The 20,874-nt window shown below is 45.9% G+C and overlaps 1 protein-coding gene across 19 annotated transcripts in view; it reads right to left on the bottom strand.

Moving 5' to 3' along the window:
- afdna (afadin, adherens junction formation factor a) overlaps positions 1-20,874 on the bottom strand; it is a 93,547-nt gene that overhangs the window by 24,414 nt on the left and 48,259 nt on the right. For 14 of the 19 annotated variants that reach the window (XM_072362768.1, XM_072362769.1, XM_072362773.1 and 11 more), the window contains 9 exons: positions 20,552-20,757; positions 18,943-18,963; positions 15,958-16,103; positions 15,152-15,246; positions 14,788-15,053; positions 14,139-14,282; positions 13,814-14,012; positions 13,375-13,481; positions 7,862-7,942 (listed from right to left, as the gene is read on the bottom strand). In XM_072362768.1, the coding sequence (XP_072218869.1) occupies positions 7,862-7,942; positions 13,375-13,481; positions 13,814-14,012; positions 14,139-14,282; positions 14,788-15,053; positions 15,152-15,246; positions 15,958-16,103; positions 18,943-18,963; positions 20,552-20,757 (1,265 nt within the window). The remainder of the gene's footprint in view (positions 1-7,861; positions 7,943-13,374; positions 13,482-13,813; positions 14,013-14,138; positions 14,283-14,787; positions 15,054-15,151; positions 15,247-15,957; positions 16,104-18,942; positions 18,964-20,551; positions 20,758-20,874) is intronic. The other 5 variants (XM_072362771.1, XM_072362784.1, XM_072362786.1 and 2 more) reach the window with 1 other exon arrangement.

The following is a 20,874-nucleotide window of genomic DNA, read 5'->3' as shown; positions in this document are numbered from 1 at the left end:
GTTTGAAAGCTTGTTGGTCTGTTTATACTTAAGAAACCGGGATCTCCTCTCAAAAGCAAAAGAAAAACACCGACTGATGCAGTTGTATTACTGACAAATATGGATGAAATCAGATAAACTCACAGCGTTGAACAACCAGCACACCTGCCGCCATGTGAAAGCTCAGGAAGGCGCTTCTTTCATGTCGATCACAATAAAGCACAAAGCTCTTTGTAAGCTGAAAAGGAGCTAATCGGTTTAAACTTCCCTCAGTTTCTTTTCCCCACATGTTCAAAAGTTGCTTCCTGCAGCAGGAAAACATAAATACCTCGAGCTACTAACAACTCGGGTGTCTCAGTTGGCGGCTTTAAGTCTTTGAATCAGTCAGATTTGGCTCAAATCTCTGCTTTTTCAGGACGTGTCACAAGCGAAAGTACGAAGGAACTCGCCGCTCTAACAGTGATGTTGTGACTCAGCTGATGCCAGGACGCAGGCTAAATATGGGAAAGGACACAGTGATGCGGGGCTGAGCCGCCTCTGTTGGATTTTGTAGAAGCGAAACAGCGGCGGGTCGTTTCCGACCATCAGGCGCCATCGATGTGAAAGACTTTTAGACAGTTTTTCTCCAGTTTTTCTAAGAGCTGAACGTTTGTAATCCTGCAACAACAGAACTCCTCCAAAGCGGTCCCAGTGCTGGTTCTGAGTTCTGTTCAAAACAGCCAAAAGGGCTGGATCCAGCCTCCAAAGACTGGTGCTATGGCAACACCGAGTCTGTGGGCGGAGCTTTGGAAACTAACCAGACCAACAAAAAGTTGGGACCGCCATGTTTAAAAACCTTGGCGTTCAAGACAGAACTGAGCTTTTACATCAAGGGAAATTAGCTCCTTGCACCTACTTTATTAACCCTGTTGGGTGTTTTAACCTCAGCTGGCGCTGGAGATTCATCGTGAAACAGCGTTTAGAAACTCCGTATCACCGGTCACATTTGGAAATGCGTTTGTAACGTAGGATTGAGTCACTAAGACATCAGTTTGTTGGGGGAGAGAAGAGGAACGCTGATCTTTACATGATTTTATGAGGATAAACTGTCTCATCATGGAAGGGATGGTCAAAGTGATATAACGGCGCAGCTCAAAATCAAACCAGTTCTTAGTCAGAACCAACTTAGAAGCAGCTCTGGAGCCACTCTGGGGCATCACAAAGAAGCTGTACGGAGTTAAAATGTGTGTTTGGATGAAGGAATATAAAGAAATGTCTGTTTTGGAACAGAAAAAGACCTTTGAAAAGCTCAAATTTAGGGAGAAGGTGTTAAAGTGGTGCTTCTCTAGGACTTGACCAACGTAAAATGAAGTCTTTTTGCTGATTTGCAAACACATGCGGGTTGAAACATGTCCATGCGTGCATAAACAGCAGGTATGCTGCCATAATGAGGCTGTAAAACACATGTTGGGGCGTGTTTTCGTGCAAAGCCAGATGTGTTGCAGGTCAAACGCCGACAACACATCAACATAATGATGCAGCTTTCTCTTTGAGGATTAAATCCTTTCTGTAAATGTGTTCATTCCTCTGTTCACAGAATAAATCAAATACCAAAAGAAGCTGAATTATGTTACTTCCTGGACAGCTCTGGTTCTTTAAAGAACCCCGACACCACAAAATCAAAGCTGTAAGGTTTCCGTTAGACAAACCTTTTCTTTAAATCACTCCAACCTATGTTTGAAATAATTCTACGCCTTTGATATTACACGAGTATCTGATAGAAAAGTAGGGATACCTTTGATTATAACCCACTATTATTCCCTCTTTGTAGACACCAACGCAAAGTAATTCATTAATCCGACTTTAACCCTATTTAATACCACGTAAAATACAAAAACACGGCTCTTAGCGGTACGATTAGAATGAAAAATAAGCACAGTTGAGCTGAATTATGCATTAAAAAAATGACTTGTACAACTAAAGATCATTTAGTTTTGTATGAATCTCTTCAGTGAGTCATGAAATGATGATAGAAATGATATAAAACGGATAAATATCAAATCCAGGAACATCTGGATCATTGTTTGTAGCAAAGGTAAATATATTTAAGTGTGAATAAATAAAGCTGAATTTTCAGCGTTTCTTCTGCTGCACGCTCACAGTGATGTGACATTTTTCTCCTCAGCCACTCTGAAGCTGACTCACTGAGAAACTGGCATCTGTCAGAGCCACACTATCTGATTTACAGCTGCAGAAACTGCTGCCAAAGCAGGCTGGCCACACACCAAAATTACAGCTTGCAACATTAAAGCCTGTCAACCTGCCTCCTGCAGCCTTTCTGAGGCAATAAACCAACTAATCCATGAGAGGCAATTAAGAGGCTGGTAGTTTTCGATGGCCCAGTGCACCCAACACGGGTATTTTCCACGAATTCTTGGTTCTTGGTTCTGAAGCAGCAGGAGAGGAGTGTTTTTGAACCTTTGTGGTTTCTTGACTTGTGAAGCCGCGCCCAAATATGAGGCGAGAACCGACTTCTGTTGTGTTTCTGCTGCTTCCAGGTGGGCTTTTGAACCCAGCAGGACTTTGAAGAAACAAGATTCACAGTTTTAACATCTGCAGAAAACAATTTCTGGAGTAGGAAGGTGCTTTCAAGGACCACATTTGGACCCGTGCAAAACAAAATGTAACTATTTTTAATTCAAATCCAACAAATATCCCAAGTCTGCATCATTTAAAACCAAAAAAATGTCTAAAACTGTCATGCCAGAGAGCATGAAGCATATGGAAACAGAGAGAGGCGACCACAGGAAAAACATTTTTAACCACAAGTCAAGAATATCCCCGAACACTTCCTCCCTCTGTCAGCCCGTCTCAATTAAAGCAAAACTGCTCAATAAGAACCTAAACCAACCTGAGAGAGAACAGAGGTTCAGAAGACAAACACAAATCTAATTTTAGCGCCCGTTTCTGCTTGTTGACGACAGTTATTTCCACCGCCATGGGCTGTTTGGGGTGCCGTCCACACAGCTCGGTCTGGCTCCAGTGCTTCTTTTCAACTTGTCTTGCTTGAAATAACAAGCAGGTGCTGACAAATACTCTACATGTGCTGTTTGTGGGGACAAATAAGGGAGCAAAGCAGAAAGATGGAGGAGAACAAGCTGAGCTGTGGCTGTTTAATGGGTCCAAATATGCTTCAGGAGCCACGTTTGGTGCAGTCAGGAAGAGAAAAACTGTTGGTTTGGGTTTAAAAAGAGCACAGCAGACATTTACCTGAACAGGGACTGAGGTATCTGGATGTTAACATGCAGCAGTCACTCAGCCGCTGATCTGAACTAGATGATCCTCGCCTTGAGTCAGGGAGACCCAAAGGTTGTAATTTGTGTCGTATTTAAGCCGAAAACAAGCAGGTGAGGAACAGCAACCACAACGTTTCGGTCAACAGATTTAAAGAAACACTGTCTAAAGGTCTAAAGGTGTGACGTGAGATGCTTCCTGGACATTAAGTTTCCAGCTCCCTGCATCCAGACATTTAGGAGATCAAGACTCACCTTTCCTTACAGGCCAAAAAATAACTTTAACTCCCATTTTTACGCCTGTGCTGGCTTAAAGAGACGTAAGTTTGCGTGTTCTGGTTGGACGATCTGCTCAAACGTTGCTTTATTTGCATATAAACAGCTCATTTAGTTTAGCTAATTCCTTTTCTGTCCACTGGCTTTAAATGAAAAGATAACAGACTCATGAACACTGCACGGTCCAGCTCTCATTTGGGGTCTGATAAGGACACGACTCAGTCAGAAGAACCATCTGCACCCTGATTTTCCTGCTAAAATGACCCAGTTTTTCCTCTCCAAACCACCAACTTTACAACCAGTGCACAAACGCTCTCCTCCACACGCCTCGTAAACACCTCCAGCCTGCAGCTTTACAGGAAAGCAAACGCATGTGTGTGCGGTACATCCTCTCATTGTTCCAGGCCCCACGGGGGGGAATGCTCTCATGCTATTGTTCCACCATTAGCACAATCCTATCAGCTAACAAGCAAACACACTTCAAACACGCTGCGTAAACACCAAACAGACCAAAAGCTGCTTTTTAAGCTCAATCCTTTTAACTGAGGAGCACAACTTTCCCAAACCGAGGAGTATCGTGACCCAGTGACGGATCAGGCAGTAACAGGCTTCCTACTGGGAAACTGTTCAAGTAAAAGTGAACATTTCCAAAGATTACAGCAATGAACTGCGATGCCTTCAGCTAAATGTTGCTTAGAAATAACTGGAAGTGGTTCACAGAGTTGTTTTACAGAGAGAAGAGTAAAAAAATTGATTTCTGAATGAAACTTTGCCCCCGTTTTGGGAATAATACACTGCAAACACATCTTTGTTAGTTTAAATCCACCCAGAGGGACAGCTCTGCTCTTCATGTCCACTGATAAAGCAGTAAACACACTAAGGAGGAGGAGGGAGCTTCATCAACACCAGCTGGGAGCTGTCCGGAGGGAAGATGAGCACAGAACCATGAAACTCACGTGTGGTTGGGACTGGTTTAGTATTTTAGCTTATAAATCTGCTTCATTTGCTCGGGGGAGACAAACGGCTTCAACAACAAGAATATCGGTTACGCGTGTCGAGAGCTGATATTTATACATCTGAAAGCTGATCCGCTTATAACAGCTTGCATAGAAGCAAAATGACGCGTCTAAAGTCTTAAAACATCCAACTCAGATAGCATATATAAGCTGCTCCATAAGTTCTAAAGCAACACTGGGTAGAAGAGACGTGATTTTCAATAAAAAACGTGTGAAGCTGCTTCTTGCTGCTGCTGTTGCCTTAACTTCTTACTACATGTGTCTTTTGTGTGCACTTTAGTTTAAGCATTGGCAGAACGGCCCTGAAAGCAAACAGTGAAGGGTGACAAACCAGAAGGCCATCACACCAGACTATCTAATCTATAAATATAACCACAGCCAGGTGCATGTGTATTTTAGCTGAGACTGCGAGAATATACAGCATGAAAAAGACACTGAAGGCATTTATTATATGTAAAATATTCTCACTGCGTAAGGCATGAACAAACCTTCCACCTTCTGTGTTTTCCACAAATCAAAATAACAGAAAAGTAGCACTGATTTCAAGTAAGAAACGTATTAAAAGGTGCTGTTACCTGGTCTTTCCTGCCCACCACAGAAAACCACATGTTGCAGCTGCTCGTCGGCCCAGACCGGAGGGAGAAGGCAAGCTGCACACACACCTGCTTTTATCCCACAGAACGCCTCAACCAGCTAACGTGAACCGACAAGTCAAAAGGCTCCAAATTACACCGGCTGCAGGTAATCCATTCAGCTGTTTGAAATCACTATTTATGGATGGAGACGTGGGATAAAGAAGCCCCGAAGGTTCCTGAAAGTGAGGCGAAAAGGCGCTGGGAACTCACTGCAGGTCATTTTATAGAGACGGGAGGGGAAAAGGAGCTTTCAATATGAAAAAACTTAACCCAAAACAAGTGTTCAGTCCAGTAAGTGCGGTTAAAAATATCCCGTAAATTCCTTAAATGTTCACAAGGGCGGCAACATTCCTCCACATGTTCCTAATTGCAGCGTGTTTGTCAGAGAAGACTGAATTCGGGCAGCGATCCAGAGGTGAAGTGTCTGCTGGGACGGCAGCAGGTCAGACTGAGGTGGAGCGCTGCTGCAGCTCCGCAAGGCAAACACACACAGACACACACACAGACACACACACAGAGTTATATAACAGGACAGAGCTCAGCCCAGTTTAACAAGAGCTCAAGCAAAAGTTTGCTCTACCTGCCTTTCCCATCCCACGCACAAGTTTCTCTGCCTGCTTCTCACACATCCACACAGATCTGAAGATAAACAGAGCGAGGAGGTTTCCTCAGCACGCCCCTTCCTCCCCTCACAAACCGCACACACATGCACGCCGTCACACAGCAAAGCGCTCGTGGGGGGCAGGAAACTCGCCCTCCTCACAAGACACAAAGGAAAGGGTCATAATGCTTCTGCACAGGGGGCAGACACTTCTGGCCTCATCTTATCAACCTTTTTATCGATATAAACCCGAGATGCTGCACATGCTTACACATAATAAGATTTAAACCATTAGGTGGAGATTTAAAGCTGAAATTATCTAAAAATGATTCATCGAATCCGACGGCAGCAGCACGTCTCAAACAAAATGGGACAGGGGGCAACAAAAGGCTGGAAAAGTAAGTGATGCTAAAGAGAAACAGCAGGTCAGTAACACGACTGGGTCCTAAAAAGAGCACTTCAGAGAGGCAGAGTCTCTCTAAAGAAGGGCAGAGGTTCAGCAGTCTGTGCCAGCAAAGTGTGGAGAAATTTCAGAAGATTTGGGACATTCCATCATCTCCAGTGGTTGATATCATCGAGAGATTCAGAGAATCTGGAGACGATGTCTGGAGACGTCTCAGCATGGCTGTTAGGCAGAAACCGTCCACCAGAGGGCAGCGCAGGGCCAAGAGTTCACTTCCAAACTGCCACTGGCCCAGGTGAGGTAACACCATGCATGAGTTTGTAGTTCTGTGCACATTCACCAAGTTCTTTTCATCTCTTCTTCTTGTTTGTTCCTTTCGCTGTTTGACGTCTCTGATAACGCACCAAAATACGCACAAAACGACCGCAGAGGATGGACAGAAGGCGCCGTCTGTATGAGAGTTTAGACGTTGAGCATGAATGAGCCCTTTGACCCTCAGGCAGCTCTGGATTAAAAACAGACCTGATTCTGACCTGGAAATCTTCTTCCAGCAACCATCCCAGTTCACCGTAACATCCACAAGCGCAGGTTAAAGCTCTATGATGCAGACCCGTGTGATCATGATCCACTTTTCATTCAGCTTGTTGTCAGCACTCATGGAGAACCTGCACATCTGGAAAGGCTCCATCAATGCTGAAGGGTTTAAACAGGTTTTAGAGCAACATCTGCCCCCATTCAGGCGACGTCTTCTTCAGGGAAAGCCTTGCATATTTCAGCAAGACAAAGAGAAGAAGAGTGACCTGCCTGCGGTCCAGGACTGCTGAGCAAAAGGTCCCAAAGCTGGTCTTCTCAGTGCCCAGATGTTTACAGATGTTGTTAAAAGAAGAGGGGATGCTGTAGCATCGCTACAGCCCAACTTAAACACTGATAGAAACAAGATTTCCAGGTATCCAGATGTTTCACCTGCTGAAAACATTTAAAATGCAACAAAGACGACCCAGACTGCCCCATATCAGACAAGAACGGGTACAGATGCTCTGGGACAGGTGAAAATAAGAAAGACACACCCTGTACGTCTTTACAACCAGAAAAACAACCTTCTCCATCTTTTTACTGACTGAGCAGAAGTTTCCTGTAAATGAAATGAGCAGCAGGAGTGAGCATCCACCCAATGGCCGCCGCATATTTAGTTTCTCTTAGTTTTGCTTTAAAGAGTCCGTAAGATGCCGTCACTGTGCTCATCCGTCACCTCCTGACAGACGGGGGGGTGGGGGGTGGTGGTGCAGTTTTACTCAACAAACACAACATACTGAGCGTCAAAATTCCATCCTAAACATCACCTTCTTTCTCTATTTATATCATCAGAAACATTTCAAAGTGAATGGACAATAAAACTGGAACTAAGTGATGAGATGTGTCATTTCCACCTAGCAACCACACCCTAACAACAGCAAACCAAACACAGCACGTTTTCTTTATAGTATGACTGTTTAGTCTCTGCTCTGCTGTCAGACTCAACAGGGAAAGCAGTCGGTCCAACACAAACCAAACCAAAAAACATGCAAGTAACTTATGGATTTCCTCTTAAAGTTGGACCTCAGATCAGCCAAAGTTCACATTTAACTCTTAATCCACACGGACAGAAACACACAAACACACTTGCAGGTGGCGGTTCCTACCTTGGCTGCGACGATGCTGAGGCCCATGCCGTTGTGCTTTTTCAGGGTTACTGTGACAACCTCCGGGTCTTTCCTCATTGGCTGAAAAGAGAGATGGACAGGAAGGACAGACTGTGAGTGAGGATGATGCCTCTGGAGCAAATGTGTTAAGAGCGTGAGGACGATGAAGCGAATGCCCGTCTGCGTCTGAGACACGGCGGGAAGTGAGACTGTGGAGCGAAAGCAGGCAGCGCTGGGAAAAGGGAGGGAAGGAATGAAGGAGGGATACAGGGGAAAAGGGGAAGACCACAGAGGAACCTGTGGTTGCTGGAATGGAGTCAAGAATGGAAACCACATCATGGCTACCCAGACACACACATACACACAGCAGGGCTGGGTGGGGAGAGTCAGGGAAACAAAGGCAGAGAGCTGCTGAGGTCCCCACGCCATGAAAAATAAACACAACCATGTCAGACTGACACAAAAGCAGTGTTCCTGTAGGCTGAGATGTGCAGGTACAGCAACTCTCCCAGTCAGCGTTTATCTCTGAAGCTAAACTCTCAGCCCAGCTACACACACACAAGCATCGTATCCACCGTCCTGTGCGAGAAAATGCAAATTAAATGTAGTTACGTGTCATAATAAATAAGAGTCGACTAAAAGCCTGACAACAAAGGAAGGTCTGAAGTCTGCTGCTGAACTTTAAGCTGCTGCCAGGACCTGAGGGAGGCTGCGAGGACCTGAGGGAGGCTGTGAGGACCTGAGGGAGGCTGTGAGGACCTGAGGGAGGCTGTGAGGACCTGAGGGAGGCTGTGAGGACCTGAGGGAGGCTGCGAGGACCTGAGGGAGGCTGCGAGGACCTGAGGGAGGCTGTGAGGACCTGAGGGAGGACCTGAGGGAGGACCTGAGGGAGGCTGTGAGGACCTGAGGGAGGCTGTGAGGACCTGAGGGAGGACCTGAGGGAGGCTGTGAGGACCTGAGGGAGGCTGTGAGGACCTGAGGGAGGCTGTGAGGACCTGAGGGAGGCTGTGAGGACCTGAGGGAGGCTGTGAGGACCTGAGGGAGGCTGTGAGGACCTGAGGGAGGCTGTGAGGACCTGAGGGAGGACCTGAGGGAGGACCTGAGGGAGGACCTGAGGGAGGCTGTGAGGACCTGAGGGAGGCTGTGAGGACCTGAGGGAGGACCTGAGGGAGGCTGTGAGGACCTGAGGGAGGACCTGAGGGAGGCTGCGAGGACCTGAGGGAGGACCTGAGGGAGGACCTGAGGGAGGACCTGAGGGAGGACCTGAGGGAGGCTGTGAGGACCTGAGGGAGGCTGTGAGGACCTGAGGGAGGACCTGAGGGAGGACCTGAGGGAGGACCTGAGGGAGGACCTGAGGGAGGACCTGAGGGAGGCTGTGAGGACCTGAGGGAGGCTGCGAGGACCTGAGGGAGGCTGCGAGGACCTGAGGGAGGCTGTGAGGACCTGAGGGAGGCTGTGAGGACCTGAGGGAGGCTGTGAGGACCTGAGGGAGGACCTGAGGGAGGCTGTGAGGACCTGAGGGAGGCTGTGAGGACCTGAGGGAGGCTGTGAGGACCTGAGGGAGGCTGTGAGGACCTGAGGGAGGACCTGAGGGAGGACCTGAGGGAGGACCTGAGGGAGGACCTGAGGGAGGCTGTGAGGACCTGAGGGAGGACCTGAGGGAGGACCTGAGGGAGGCTGTGAGGACCTGAGGGAGGACCTGAGGGAGGACCTGAGGGAGGACCTGAGGGAGGCTGTGAGGACCTGAGGGAGGCTGCGAGGACCTGAGGGAGGCTGCGAGGACCTGAGGGAGGCTGTGAGGACCTGAGGGAGGCTGTGAGGACCTGAGGGAGGCTGTGAGGACCTGAGGGAGGACCTGAGGGAGGCTGTGAGGACCTGAGGGAGGCTGTGAGGACCTGAGGGAGGCTGTGAGGACCTGAGGGAGGACCTGAGGGAGGCTGTGAGGACCTGAGGGAGGACCTGAGGGAGGCTGTGAGGACCTGAGGGAGGCTGTGAGGACCTGAGGGAGGCTGTGAGGACCTGAGGGAGGCTGCGAGGACCTGAGGGAGGCTGCCAGGACCTGAGGGAGGCTGCGAGGACCTGAGGGAGGCTGCGAGGACCTGAGGGAGGCTGCGAGGACCTGAGGGAGGCTGTGAGGACCTGAGGGAGGCTGCCAGGACCTGAGGGAGCACAGAGCTCCTGTTTGGCTTTCTGAACACCAACTTCTTTGGTTTTAAAGCGGCTCCATCCAGACCAGGTCTGTTCACAGTCACGAACCAATTCCAGTGTCTTTTTCACGTTAACTTTAAGATCAGAAGCGTCTTCGGTCTTTAACGGACAACTTTAGTGGCCGTCGTTCTGCTCCAAATCACCTCATTGGGCTTAAAAAGCTAAATGATGCGGCTGTGTTTGGGTTTAAAACTAAATCCACCAGATTTAAGGCTCATGAGGAAGAATCTACTCCTCGAGTCACAAGCTACTATCTATTCACCTTTTGCACACCGAGTCTGCATCTTTCATGAGTTTAATCAACTTCTCTGATGCAAATATTCAGAATACGAGCAGAAACGGCTCGTCAAGCCATGAGGAGGACGAGCCGGTTTCTCCTGCTTCTTCACAGTAGAAGAAAGTCGATAATGGGTCGATCTACGTGGCCAAGAAGGCAGGAAGAGTTTCACAGGCGAGCTGCGGGATTAACGAACCATCCCACTGATGGATAATGTTCTTTATAGCAGGTTTAACGAAAATAATCCCAATATGAAAAGAACGAAACATCACAATCCGATCTCGACTTATCGATATTGTGAGTATAATCGTGTTTGATCACTTAAGAAGATCTTTGCATGTATGGTGGCTCCGAGCAGTCAAAACATCCGACAACGACCAAAGACTCGATGTGAAAAGAGCTTTTACTGAAAAACCGTCAGTTTAAGAGTTAATTAGTCACGAAACTCAGGATAAAAACTGGTGAATCACAGCAGAAGAAGAGGAAGGTGCAACGGTTTAGGAAGAAATGTGAAAATATGGGAAATGGACTGCATTTAAATAGCACTTTTCTGCCATTGTTGGCTACTTAAAATGCTTTTAATACAACATTATAATCCTGTAGAGGTAGAAACCTGCGGCTCCTGAGCCACTTAACAGTGATGAAAATATTCTTTCATCCAGATTTAAAGCCTAAATATTTGCAGTCTGCTCAAATGACGCGATCAGAAGATCGTCTAACGAGCGTTTTAGCAAAATAAAACTGCCAATTTGACCAAAACATGGTTAAAGATTTATTAACTATGAGATTTATAAGAATAATTACAGGACTTGAATGGAGGAAATCACCAAATTCAACCATTCTGTCATGAGGAAAGTTCAATTATATGAAATAAAAGTGTGCGTAATGGCGCTGGCGAATGGGTGATGCAGGTAAAAGCCCGTTTCACCCTTCATTCAAGTCCCGTGTCACATTTGCCACCATGAAGTGGATTAAGAACCCAAGAGAAATCCCACATTCTGCCTGAACACACCATTAAAATCAACGTGAGCGTGTCTGAGAGCCGCCTGCGTTCTGTCGAGACTGCAGTCGTGAAACAGGAGAGCGGGGATAAACAGGCCAATTACAGAGGAAGTGGCTGTGTGATGAAAAGAAGTCTATCATTTACTGCTTAGGGCTCGCTAACTTCTGCAGAGTGATTGGTGTTGATTAAAGCGAGTGTGCGCATGTGTGTCGTCTGAACAATAAATAGCTCCTTCTGCAGTTACTGTAATCACCGCCTTTCAGCCGGAGGACCACACACCAACGTCTGGACGCGAATCAAAGCAACTTCCAGCTTTATGCTTCTCTAAAAATAGTCAAACTATGTCAGTGGAGTCGTCGGATCGCCCACAGCTCGATTTCTGCTCAGGAATTTTACCTTAATAGACCAGAAATTCCCCCCTTCTTCGTGTTTTCATGCAGCTGTGCGTCGACTCGTGGAAATCCTGCAAATCCGGGCTGATTTTCATCTGAACTGCTCAGAGAGGTGGAAAGATGAGCAGGTTGTAGGCAGCATCTGTAACCACGGACCTTCGATCCTTTTACTCCTTTTCAGAATTTCAGCGTCTGCAGATTCTCCCGGAAGACGATATTCCTCTTTCACATTCTGGTGGTTAACGCTTTAACACAGAGAGCGTCGCAGACCACACTTTGCATCGCCATAATCACGCCACGGTTAGCGCTATCGGAAAACTTCCAACTGTTCCTGGGAGCTGAGAAGTCGGGCTTCGCAGCCAACATGTGGTTATTACGGCGATTTAACTCGTGCTGTTGCAGGAAGCCGACAACTCAAACTCTTTGGCAGCCAAAAACCCGGAGAAAGTTGATCTGGACTGAAATACGTTGCACCTGCTGAAGATTAGTGACTTTTGGGGAAGGGAAACCATTTTCCAGCCATCATCAGACCAGTTTACAGCCATTTTATCTAATCTTCACATAAGTAAACTGTGACTGCTGTGATGTGGAGTTGTGTCTGCAGCCAGAGAGGAGAGAGTTGGGGAAAAACGTGCCCGAGTATAGTTTCCATTTGTGCCGTTTCACTGGAAGTATGTTTTATACTGTTTTTCCTTCATTTTAAACTGTTTAAACCCTTTTTAAATATGCAGTAAATTGTAAATAACTGCCAGATACCTAAAGTTCCAAGTGTTCTGACCCTTTTCTGGTTTAAAATAAGCAAAAAGAAGGTGTTAAAGGGTTAACCCGGAGCTCTTATTGATGATTCTTTCCCCAGAGAAGTGGATGAAACCACTCTGCAGTTCCCTTAAACAGCCACTAGAGGCAGGGATGGCAAGAGAAAAGTCCATTTGTTACAGCTCTGATCAAATCTGGTATCTGCTTATATGTTTGAACAGTTTAAAGGGTTAAATTGAAGTAAAATTAAGGGTGTGGCTGCACTGAATGTAAGAGGAGTGCTATGGCCACAATCTGATGGAGACGCACACTGAACTCTTCAGCCAAATCAATCATTTACCCGTCATTTCTGGGTCCAGAAGAGTGCTGTGTTGCCACAGCCTACTTATCCCCATCCTCTTGTGTTTATCTACACAAACCACGGTTAACACCACTTGATGTAAATAATTGAGTGTTGATATATTTGCTCATTTAGAGAATTCAAACAGCTCTTATCTTGGCTGCTACCTCAGATTCTTCCGGTTCTTTGCCCGGATCCTCAGCGTTTCTTTCCAGTTAGGACAACTACTTCCTCTACTGAAATACCACCAGCCTAAAAGTTCAGTTCATTTACTTCAAAGCTGAGTCCCAAACAGCTTCGACGGCTAAAATAATAATCAAAAGCCTCCTGAATTTGATCTGAGGCCAAACTTCCAAGGTGGGATGATTTGCTTGAGCCGAACATTAACGGACCGACGAAGGTCCAATCAGAGAAGAGAGATTTCAGTGTGACACGAATGCTGAGGCAGCAAAGTAAGCCACAGCATTACCCAGAATGCCGCGCTGCGACTTCATACACGCTAACACGCACACAGCGTTGTGACAGAGCGACTCGTACCATGTCAGAGTTGTCGGCAGCAGAGAAGTGGCTGTCGCAGTCCGCTCCCTCAAAGTGGACCGTCCAGGTACCAGGTGAGCGTGGATGAGGCGTTAGCCTACAAAAACCTAGCAGAGAAAACGCAAACACACACATTTTAAAGCAGCGTCACGAGAAAACATCCACAAAGTAGTAAAAAATGGTTAGTTTTAAAAGCATAGTTGCAGTTTTTCTCGTTAAAAACATGATATTTATGGATTAATTTGCTTATTAACTCAACATTTGTTGCTCTATATAATCAGGAAATATAGCTGTTTAAAGCCAAAGATGGTATCATATAACAAGTTGACTTTTCTCTGAATGATGATGATTTTTGCCAGAAAAGGAAGGTCATAAATGATTAAAATAACTAGAAACAACTAGAAGCTTTTACATGTTAAGGAATGAGTTTTAAAGTCACCTCTCTGCAGCAGTGGCTCCAGGAAGTCCTGCAGGCCGTTGGGGAGGTTTCGCACCACGTCGCAGGAGTAGCCGTCCTCGGGAAGGAGGAAGGGCAGCTGGAGGTCTGGATCCTCCTCCAGCTGCACCTCCCTGCCATCACTCCTCGCCAGCTCATCAGCTGTGTTTTCTGCCACCGCCACCACATGCTCAATCAGCTCCTTCACACACACAGAGGTGAACAAACAGGACGCTCAGCGTGGTTCGTGACAACAGACAACATCAGGGAATCGGTGCAAAATCTAGAGCTGAGGTCAGATTTTCCATCTTGATAAAGTTTGTCTTACAGGCGGGATGTACGGCTCATCTGGGGCGCAGTGGTAGTTGGTCATGAGGGCATGGAGCTGCAGGGAGTTGAGCTTGAAGCAGGTGTTGTGGATGTTCTGCACATCCTGCATGGAGTACTTGTCCATCGTCAGCAGGGTGGTGGCCTGGAGGACACAAAAATAACGTTTCAGAGGGCCATAAATGCTGCAAACAGATATTTAATAACTCCAGACTTTAGATTTATTATAGTTTGGGTAAACAAATAAATATTAGTGACTTTCGAGTGTAAAAACGTGACATTTCGAGTCGTTTTCACACATAAAAAAACCCCAGAATGATACAATTACGTAGAATAAGAAAGATTTTGATAAAGCTTAATAAAAAAAATGGATCCACGCAGTTTTTGATGGTGTCAAAAAGGCCAGAAAAGGTCAAGGATAAAGAGAAAAATCATTCAGAGAGAAACTGAACGGGACTCAAAACGGAGGTCAGTTTTCAAGCATTTTTTCAGGCGCGTACATGTTCAGAAAAGTCCAAAAAGAACTGATAAATGTAGGTGGTAAGACCTATAAAAGACAGGTTTAACAGGTAAACCTCAACAGTAAAACTGGCAGAACATCAACACAATAAACAGTATTAAACACCCACAGATGTCACACATCGTCTCACCTGCACAATCCGACTGAGGTGGCAGTCAGCGGCGAGCTCCAGGCCCTGTTTCTCAGCCCAGGCCTCGATGTGGCTGAGCTGCTGCCGGAGGATGGCGCCCCAGTAGTGACAGCACAGCCCCGAATCCGTGTCCGTCACCAGCTTGTTGAACAGCCACATGTTGATGAAGTGGAAGAGCTGCGAGAAGAGCTGGATGGTCAGAGCGGCGTTTACCCGACAGCGACGCAGCAAGGACATGGCGCCCGTCAGCGTGTGCAGCACATCCTCTGGAAGAGCGACAGCAGATGGGTTTGTGGGCGCCTGAAACTCAACTCTCCCTGATCCCTTTGAGGCCTTTAACAGCTTAAGATGTTTCCCACGTTACCTATCTTGGGTCTCTGGGGATTATGCTCCTCGGGGTCATCCAGGAAGGCAGGCATGTAGTTGTTCAGGTCGGCCTGCAGACAGTGGACCAGGTACCTGCACCCAGGCATCACAGCTCATTAACCACAGCAGCTGGGCTTCTTACTGCTTCTATCAGACAGCGTCACATCACGCCAACTCTGGCTCCTTTTTTAAGATTTTACTGATCCCTTTTAAAGCCAAATCACAGCCTTAGACACTCGGGGCCTCGTGAGCCTCGTAGAATCAGTTACTTCTCTTAAATAACTCATTTTTATAGATTATTATTCATTTACTTTGACCGTTTTTAACATCTTAAACTTTTATCCACGTTAATGTTTGTCTTTTCCTCAACTGGTGATTGTTTGGCTCACAGTTTCCTCCAACTGTTAAAGACCTTTGTGAGGTCCGTTTTTAAAAGCCGCTGCATAAATAAAGTTATTATTATAGTTATTAATAATACCAAGAATAAAACAAGCATTCAATCCTCTGACTTTCAGGACGTAAAACACTTCCACTGACACGTTTACACTGTGTGAGACGAGCCTCAATAAGTCACGATTACAGAGTGAAATTTGGCTGATTTATACCACCTTTGGGTGAAAAACTGAAACACATCAGCTCTTATACCTTCTATCCAACCCAAAGTGCAGCAGTGACATTGTAGGATTCTCTTCCGAGTGGATTTATCTCACTCTTTTTTTTACAAATCAAAGATTTTAGGCCCTTTAAAGCTGTGATATTTCATCTCCCGCCCCTCCCAGCATTCACATCCACACAAAGACTGACTTGAAGGCCATCTGGACCAAGTGGGCGAGGATGTCCTGGGCGTCCAGCGTGATGCGGCTCAGGTCTCGGTCCTGCTTGATGAAGTTGAGCAGCTCGGAGGCGTTGGCCATCCAGAAAGCCAGCGCTCCTGCGATGTTCTTCTGCTTCTGTAACGCACCGATCCAGCAGCCACACACACACACACACACAGACAGAAAGACATAAAGAGGGTGTTTTTAGAGCAGCAGGATGCAGAAGATGTTAAAAAGAAGTAAGGGAGACAGAGGGTTTCTGTTTGAGTGGCAGCCAGAAGGAGCAGTTGTTACTTCAGGGATAGACTCATGCCACGCCTCCCCGCCCTCAAAGCCAACCCGGTGTGGAGGAGAAAGAGCGGTCATCAAACTCTGCAACAGTTTCACACAAAGCTGACCTCTCCTTTTCCCTCCCACACACTTCTCCCAGTCCTCAGGTCGTCAGACACAGAGCTTCTGCTGCGACGGCTTTTCACTTTTTAAGTTTCGAGCATTTGAAGCTGGAACGTTTTCACGCTGCAAGCAACTGAACCAGAGACGAGGAGAACACTGTGGGGTGACTGTCAGCCGCTTCCATCCTACAAAACGCCATTTATTTCACCAGCAATGCACAAAATAGCCGATAAAATATACTTAATTATGGTCACTAATGATATTAATCTCTAAAGTTATGCTATTAAAGTGTATTTAAAGTATTTTTCTCGTTAAAAGCAGTTAAACCGTAATGTTATAAGACGTCTGAGCCAGGTCGTGTGGCTTTGAATGGAGATTTGAACCTTCTATCATGGCCTTTTAATGACCAAAGATCCCTCCACCAAAGCTCTACATTTCAGTACAGATGCATTTTAAGCTTCCTTAAAGACAAAGGATTTACGGAGGTGTTGCCTGACCACAGGTACCAGGAAGTAAAGGTACCACGCAGCTTTTTACCCTCCAGAAAACACCACTATAAAACTCTTAAATTCTGAAGGAAGGAAAAAGGCTCAAACGTGGGACTATTTTTTGGCTGTTCCGAGCAGATTATATGATTTAATACGACCTGATTTGGGCGTTAAGGTGGGCTTTAACCCTTGTTCCCAGTTTTCCATCAACAAACCCGGTTGCTTGCAGCGAGAACAACAACATGCGACGTACAGATCGAACCATCATCTGATCTACGTCCGTGTGCACAGTTTAAAATGGCGCCTCTGTGGACGACAGAGCTCTGTGTCCGAGGAGCTGATTGGCCAACGCGCCCGCAGCTCAGAGAGGAAGGAGCGCGCAAAGCTCCGCCTCCTGCACTCATCTATCCCCGCCTTGAAGAAACGGAACAAATCCAACAGAACAATGAAAAACAACCCTTCATTCAGCACAGCCACAGAATGAGAGATGGAGCATCCAAAACAAAACACTCGTTTGACGCACAGATGGATGGTTCGGACACATTAAACGAAGCAGAGGAGGTCAGAGGGACGCGACTTGTCTCTCATCCACACTGTCGAGAAGGAGAAGCAAGACGTGACATCACACAAAAATGGATGGCAGAATTAAAGGTGGAAGAGAGTGGTTGCTTTTTTTGGTTTTAGGGGGGTTTTCTTGTCTTTTTGCAGGGTTTTTATTTGCTTTTAGTACCAGGCAGGTCCAGGAAGCTGAATGGAATTAGTCAGGTTGATGTTGCTGTTGTTGCTTAGTTTTCCAGCTGTGGGTAGGACTTATGGTTACGGCTTTGTTTCACATTTCTGTTAGAATGGAGAGAAAGAAGCAGCAGCAACAATGATGGGCTGGTCAAAAAGAAAAACAACAAAAAAAAAAAGCACAGAGAGGCGAGAAGAGAGAGAAGTTCAGGGAGAGAACAGCAGAGGGCCGACCAGGCTGGGCGATATGATCTTACATCATCAAAAAGGCTGAAATTTTACTGCACTTTACATGAAGATGGAGCCCAGTAAATCTCATTTAATCCACTGTGTTTCTGAGAGGAAGTGTGCAAAATCCAAGCAATCAGATAGATGATGAATTAAAGGACAATTTCACCCTTTTACTGGCTGCAGTTAGGGGTCCGGTGGCACATTTTTGTTTGGCTTACTGACGTCTTTAGGTTTAACCAAACCTAAAGGCTCTTTAAGATGAGTCTTCACTGGTTACCGGTTCATTTTAGAGCTTGTTTTTAAATGCATTTTAGCTGCCGAGCCGCCTCAGACACGTTAAAAACCAAACTGTATAGCTCTTTAAAGGTCACTGGTTTCCCAAACCACAGCAGAATGGAGCTTCTTTTGTTTTTATGTTGGATTTTAATGTTCTGTTTCCTTTAAAAAGCAGCTTTTATTACAACTGTTTAGTTTTTCTGTGCTCTCCAGCATCCTTTAATGTATTTATTTCTCTTTCTGTGTCCTACCACGAAGCACTTTGGGACTTTTTACCTGAGGAAGAAGCAATGTAAACCAACTTAATTCACTTTCATTTTGTCTCCTTTCCATGAGAAATTGATAGTATAAAATAAAGGGGAGGGTGGCTGACCGGTTTACAGCATATTTCAGCCTATTTTAGTATTTATGAGTAAAGCAATGTGTGGGAAACCGCTTTGGAATATACTGTTGCACTGTAATTTTGAGTTGGCATGTTTACATGTGAAATATGCAACAGACTTTTCCAAAACTAACCTTGTCTTTCCCAATTATTGTGCAAAAAAAACCTTCCATATATATTTTCCATGTTGCCGTGTCTGCAATCCAGCTTTTTGAGACACAAAAAACTCATTTTATTATTCCATAAACCTACGAAACACCTTCCTATAACGATTTAATATCCCCAACGATGCACATTTAGGCTCCTTTGTTATGTGCTACTCATTAGAAGCAGAAAACATAAGTAAAAGGATGTTTTTTCCAACTAATTTTATTCACATCGCCCACCCCAAAGAGTTAGAGAGAGAGAGAGAGAGAAAGAGATAAAGGAGTCTTTAGCAGCCGTATCATGGTGTGCTGTTGTGGTATCCTACCTGATCCCCTTCAGGAATCTCCTGGATGGAAGGAAGAGGAGGAGGAGGAGGAGGAGGAGGAGGAGGAGGAGGAGGAGGAGGAGGAGGAGGAGGAGGAGGAGGAGGAGGAGGAGGAGGAGGAGGAGGAGGAGGACACGTTTACAGGACAGAGAGAGAACACGTCAACAGCTACAGTATGGAAACACACAGCTATGTAAACACACACAGACAAACACTGGCTCACGTACGTCTACAACGTAATCTTCAACACGTTAATGAACTGATGGAAGTGAGCTGAAAAGGAAAGAAAAACGCCTGGAAAACTTTGGAGGAACTCTTAAATCCCAGCAGACAAACATATGATCCCAGCTGACATGAACAGGCGTCTCCCTAATCTTTAGCAAAAGGCCGGCCTTCTTAAACAAAACTGCTGTTTCTCACCAGCTGGTCCTTTAATGTGTCCCAGGACAGATGCATTTAAGTCCATTTACACCCTCACTTAGAGCTGTCCAGGTATGTCCAGGTCTCCCAGACGCATGTAAATACCAGGTGTGAACAATATCTGTGCTTTTATAATCCCTCAGAAACTTCAAACTTCCAATTACTGATAGAAATGTTGAGGTTTTCATCAGCTTAGGACTTAAATGCAGGACTAATAAGTTCAAATTGTTATTAGCAATGTGTCAAGGGGAGGTTTTCAGATGTGTTGCAGAACTTATTCTACTAAATGTAACAATGGTGCAAAGTATATAAGCTTTTCTTTTGGTTAAGCTTTAGGATAAACTGTCTGCAGCACGCTGCACATGATGTGAGGACTCACACATCCTGCAGCATTTATCTTCTTTTACTGTTCGAAATCAGCCATTAAAATTGCAGAAAGACACCCCAGAGATGTCCCAAAAATATCCTGGTGTACGAGCGGTAATTCATCAGAAAATGTCCTTATTCTTGCCTTGTTTAATCCCTTTTATTGACCTTTTCTTATAGTCCATTTCTTCTCCTGTATGGGTTCTGTTTCAGAGTCAGGTCTTTGGAAAACAAGCTCGATCTTGAGGTGAGTTTGTGTTCCTTCCTTTGGGAAACGGGTGTTTTGTACCAACATGCAAAACAAATCAGCTCAAAAAGTCCTTAATTCCAGCTGTCATCAGTCTCGTTAAGGTCTGAGTATGTTGTGTATTAGTATCTGTTGCACCATGAACTCACAGCTGAAGTTCGGGAGCCCTACAGATATTTCCCTGAAACTCCACACAGACTGAAATAGGTCACAGCGTGTGTGTTTGTGTGTTTTCTTTCATAACTCCACCGCATGCTGAAGGCGGGGAGAAGCTCTGTGTGAGCTAAACAAATAAAAGTCTAACTGCTGCAGGGTTTAAGAGCCTCAGGGAGCAGCCGTGGCTCCAGAATACACAAAGTTGTGTCACAGCACACCACGAACATTTAGCACCGATGGGCCACAGAAGCACAGACTAATACAGAGGAGGCGACTGTGGAGGAAACAGCAGCAAATACTCACAACTACAGAAGCTGTGCATTAGATGGATGAAGATAAATAAACTGAGACGACGTGAAAATTAATCAACGAAGGGCTTCAAACCCTGAAAAAACACCCGAAGAAGAGAGCGTTACTAACCTGGATGACTCCTTCCATCATGCTCACCATCTTGTTGACGATGGCGATGACTTTGTGCGTCCTCTCTGACGGCGACATGTCGGGCCGGTAACCGGGCGACAGGACGTAGCGGCAGGCCATGTACAGCACGTACGTGGGCGAGAGCTTGAAGTGGACAGTGGAGCTGTTGGTGTAGTTGATGATGGCGGAGAGGAAGGTGTCTTCAGCTGGAAGGAAAGCAGAGGCCAGAATATCACACATGAGGTGTTTGTGCTGATATGCTGTGTTTGGTTTCCTCCAAACGTGCTGCTGTGCATTAGGACCAAACATCTCCACTTTGCTCT

The sequence above is a fragment of the Leuresthes tenuis genome, unplaced genomic scaffold (assembly GCF_036924035.1).
Source record: "Leuresthes tenuis unplaced genomic scaffold, fLeuTen1.0.hap1 SCAF_13, whole genome shotgun sequence".
Classification (NCBI taxonomy): Eukaryota; Metazoa; Chordata; class Actinopteri; order Atheriniformes; family Atherinopsidae; genus Leuresthes; species Leuresthes tenuis.
Note: the sequence above shows the minus strand (reverse complement) of the source record. Positions and strands in the feature narration are given on the sequence as shown.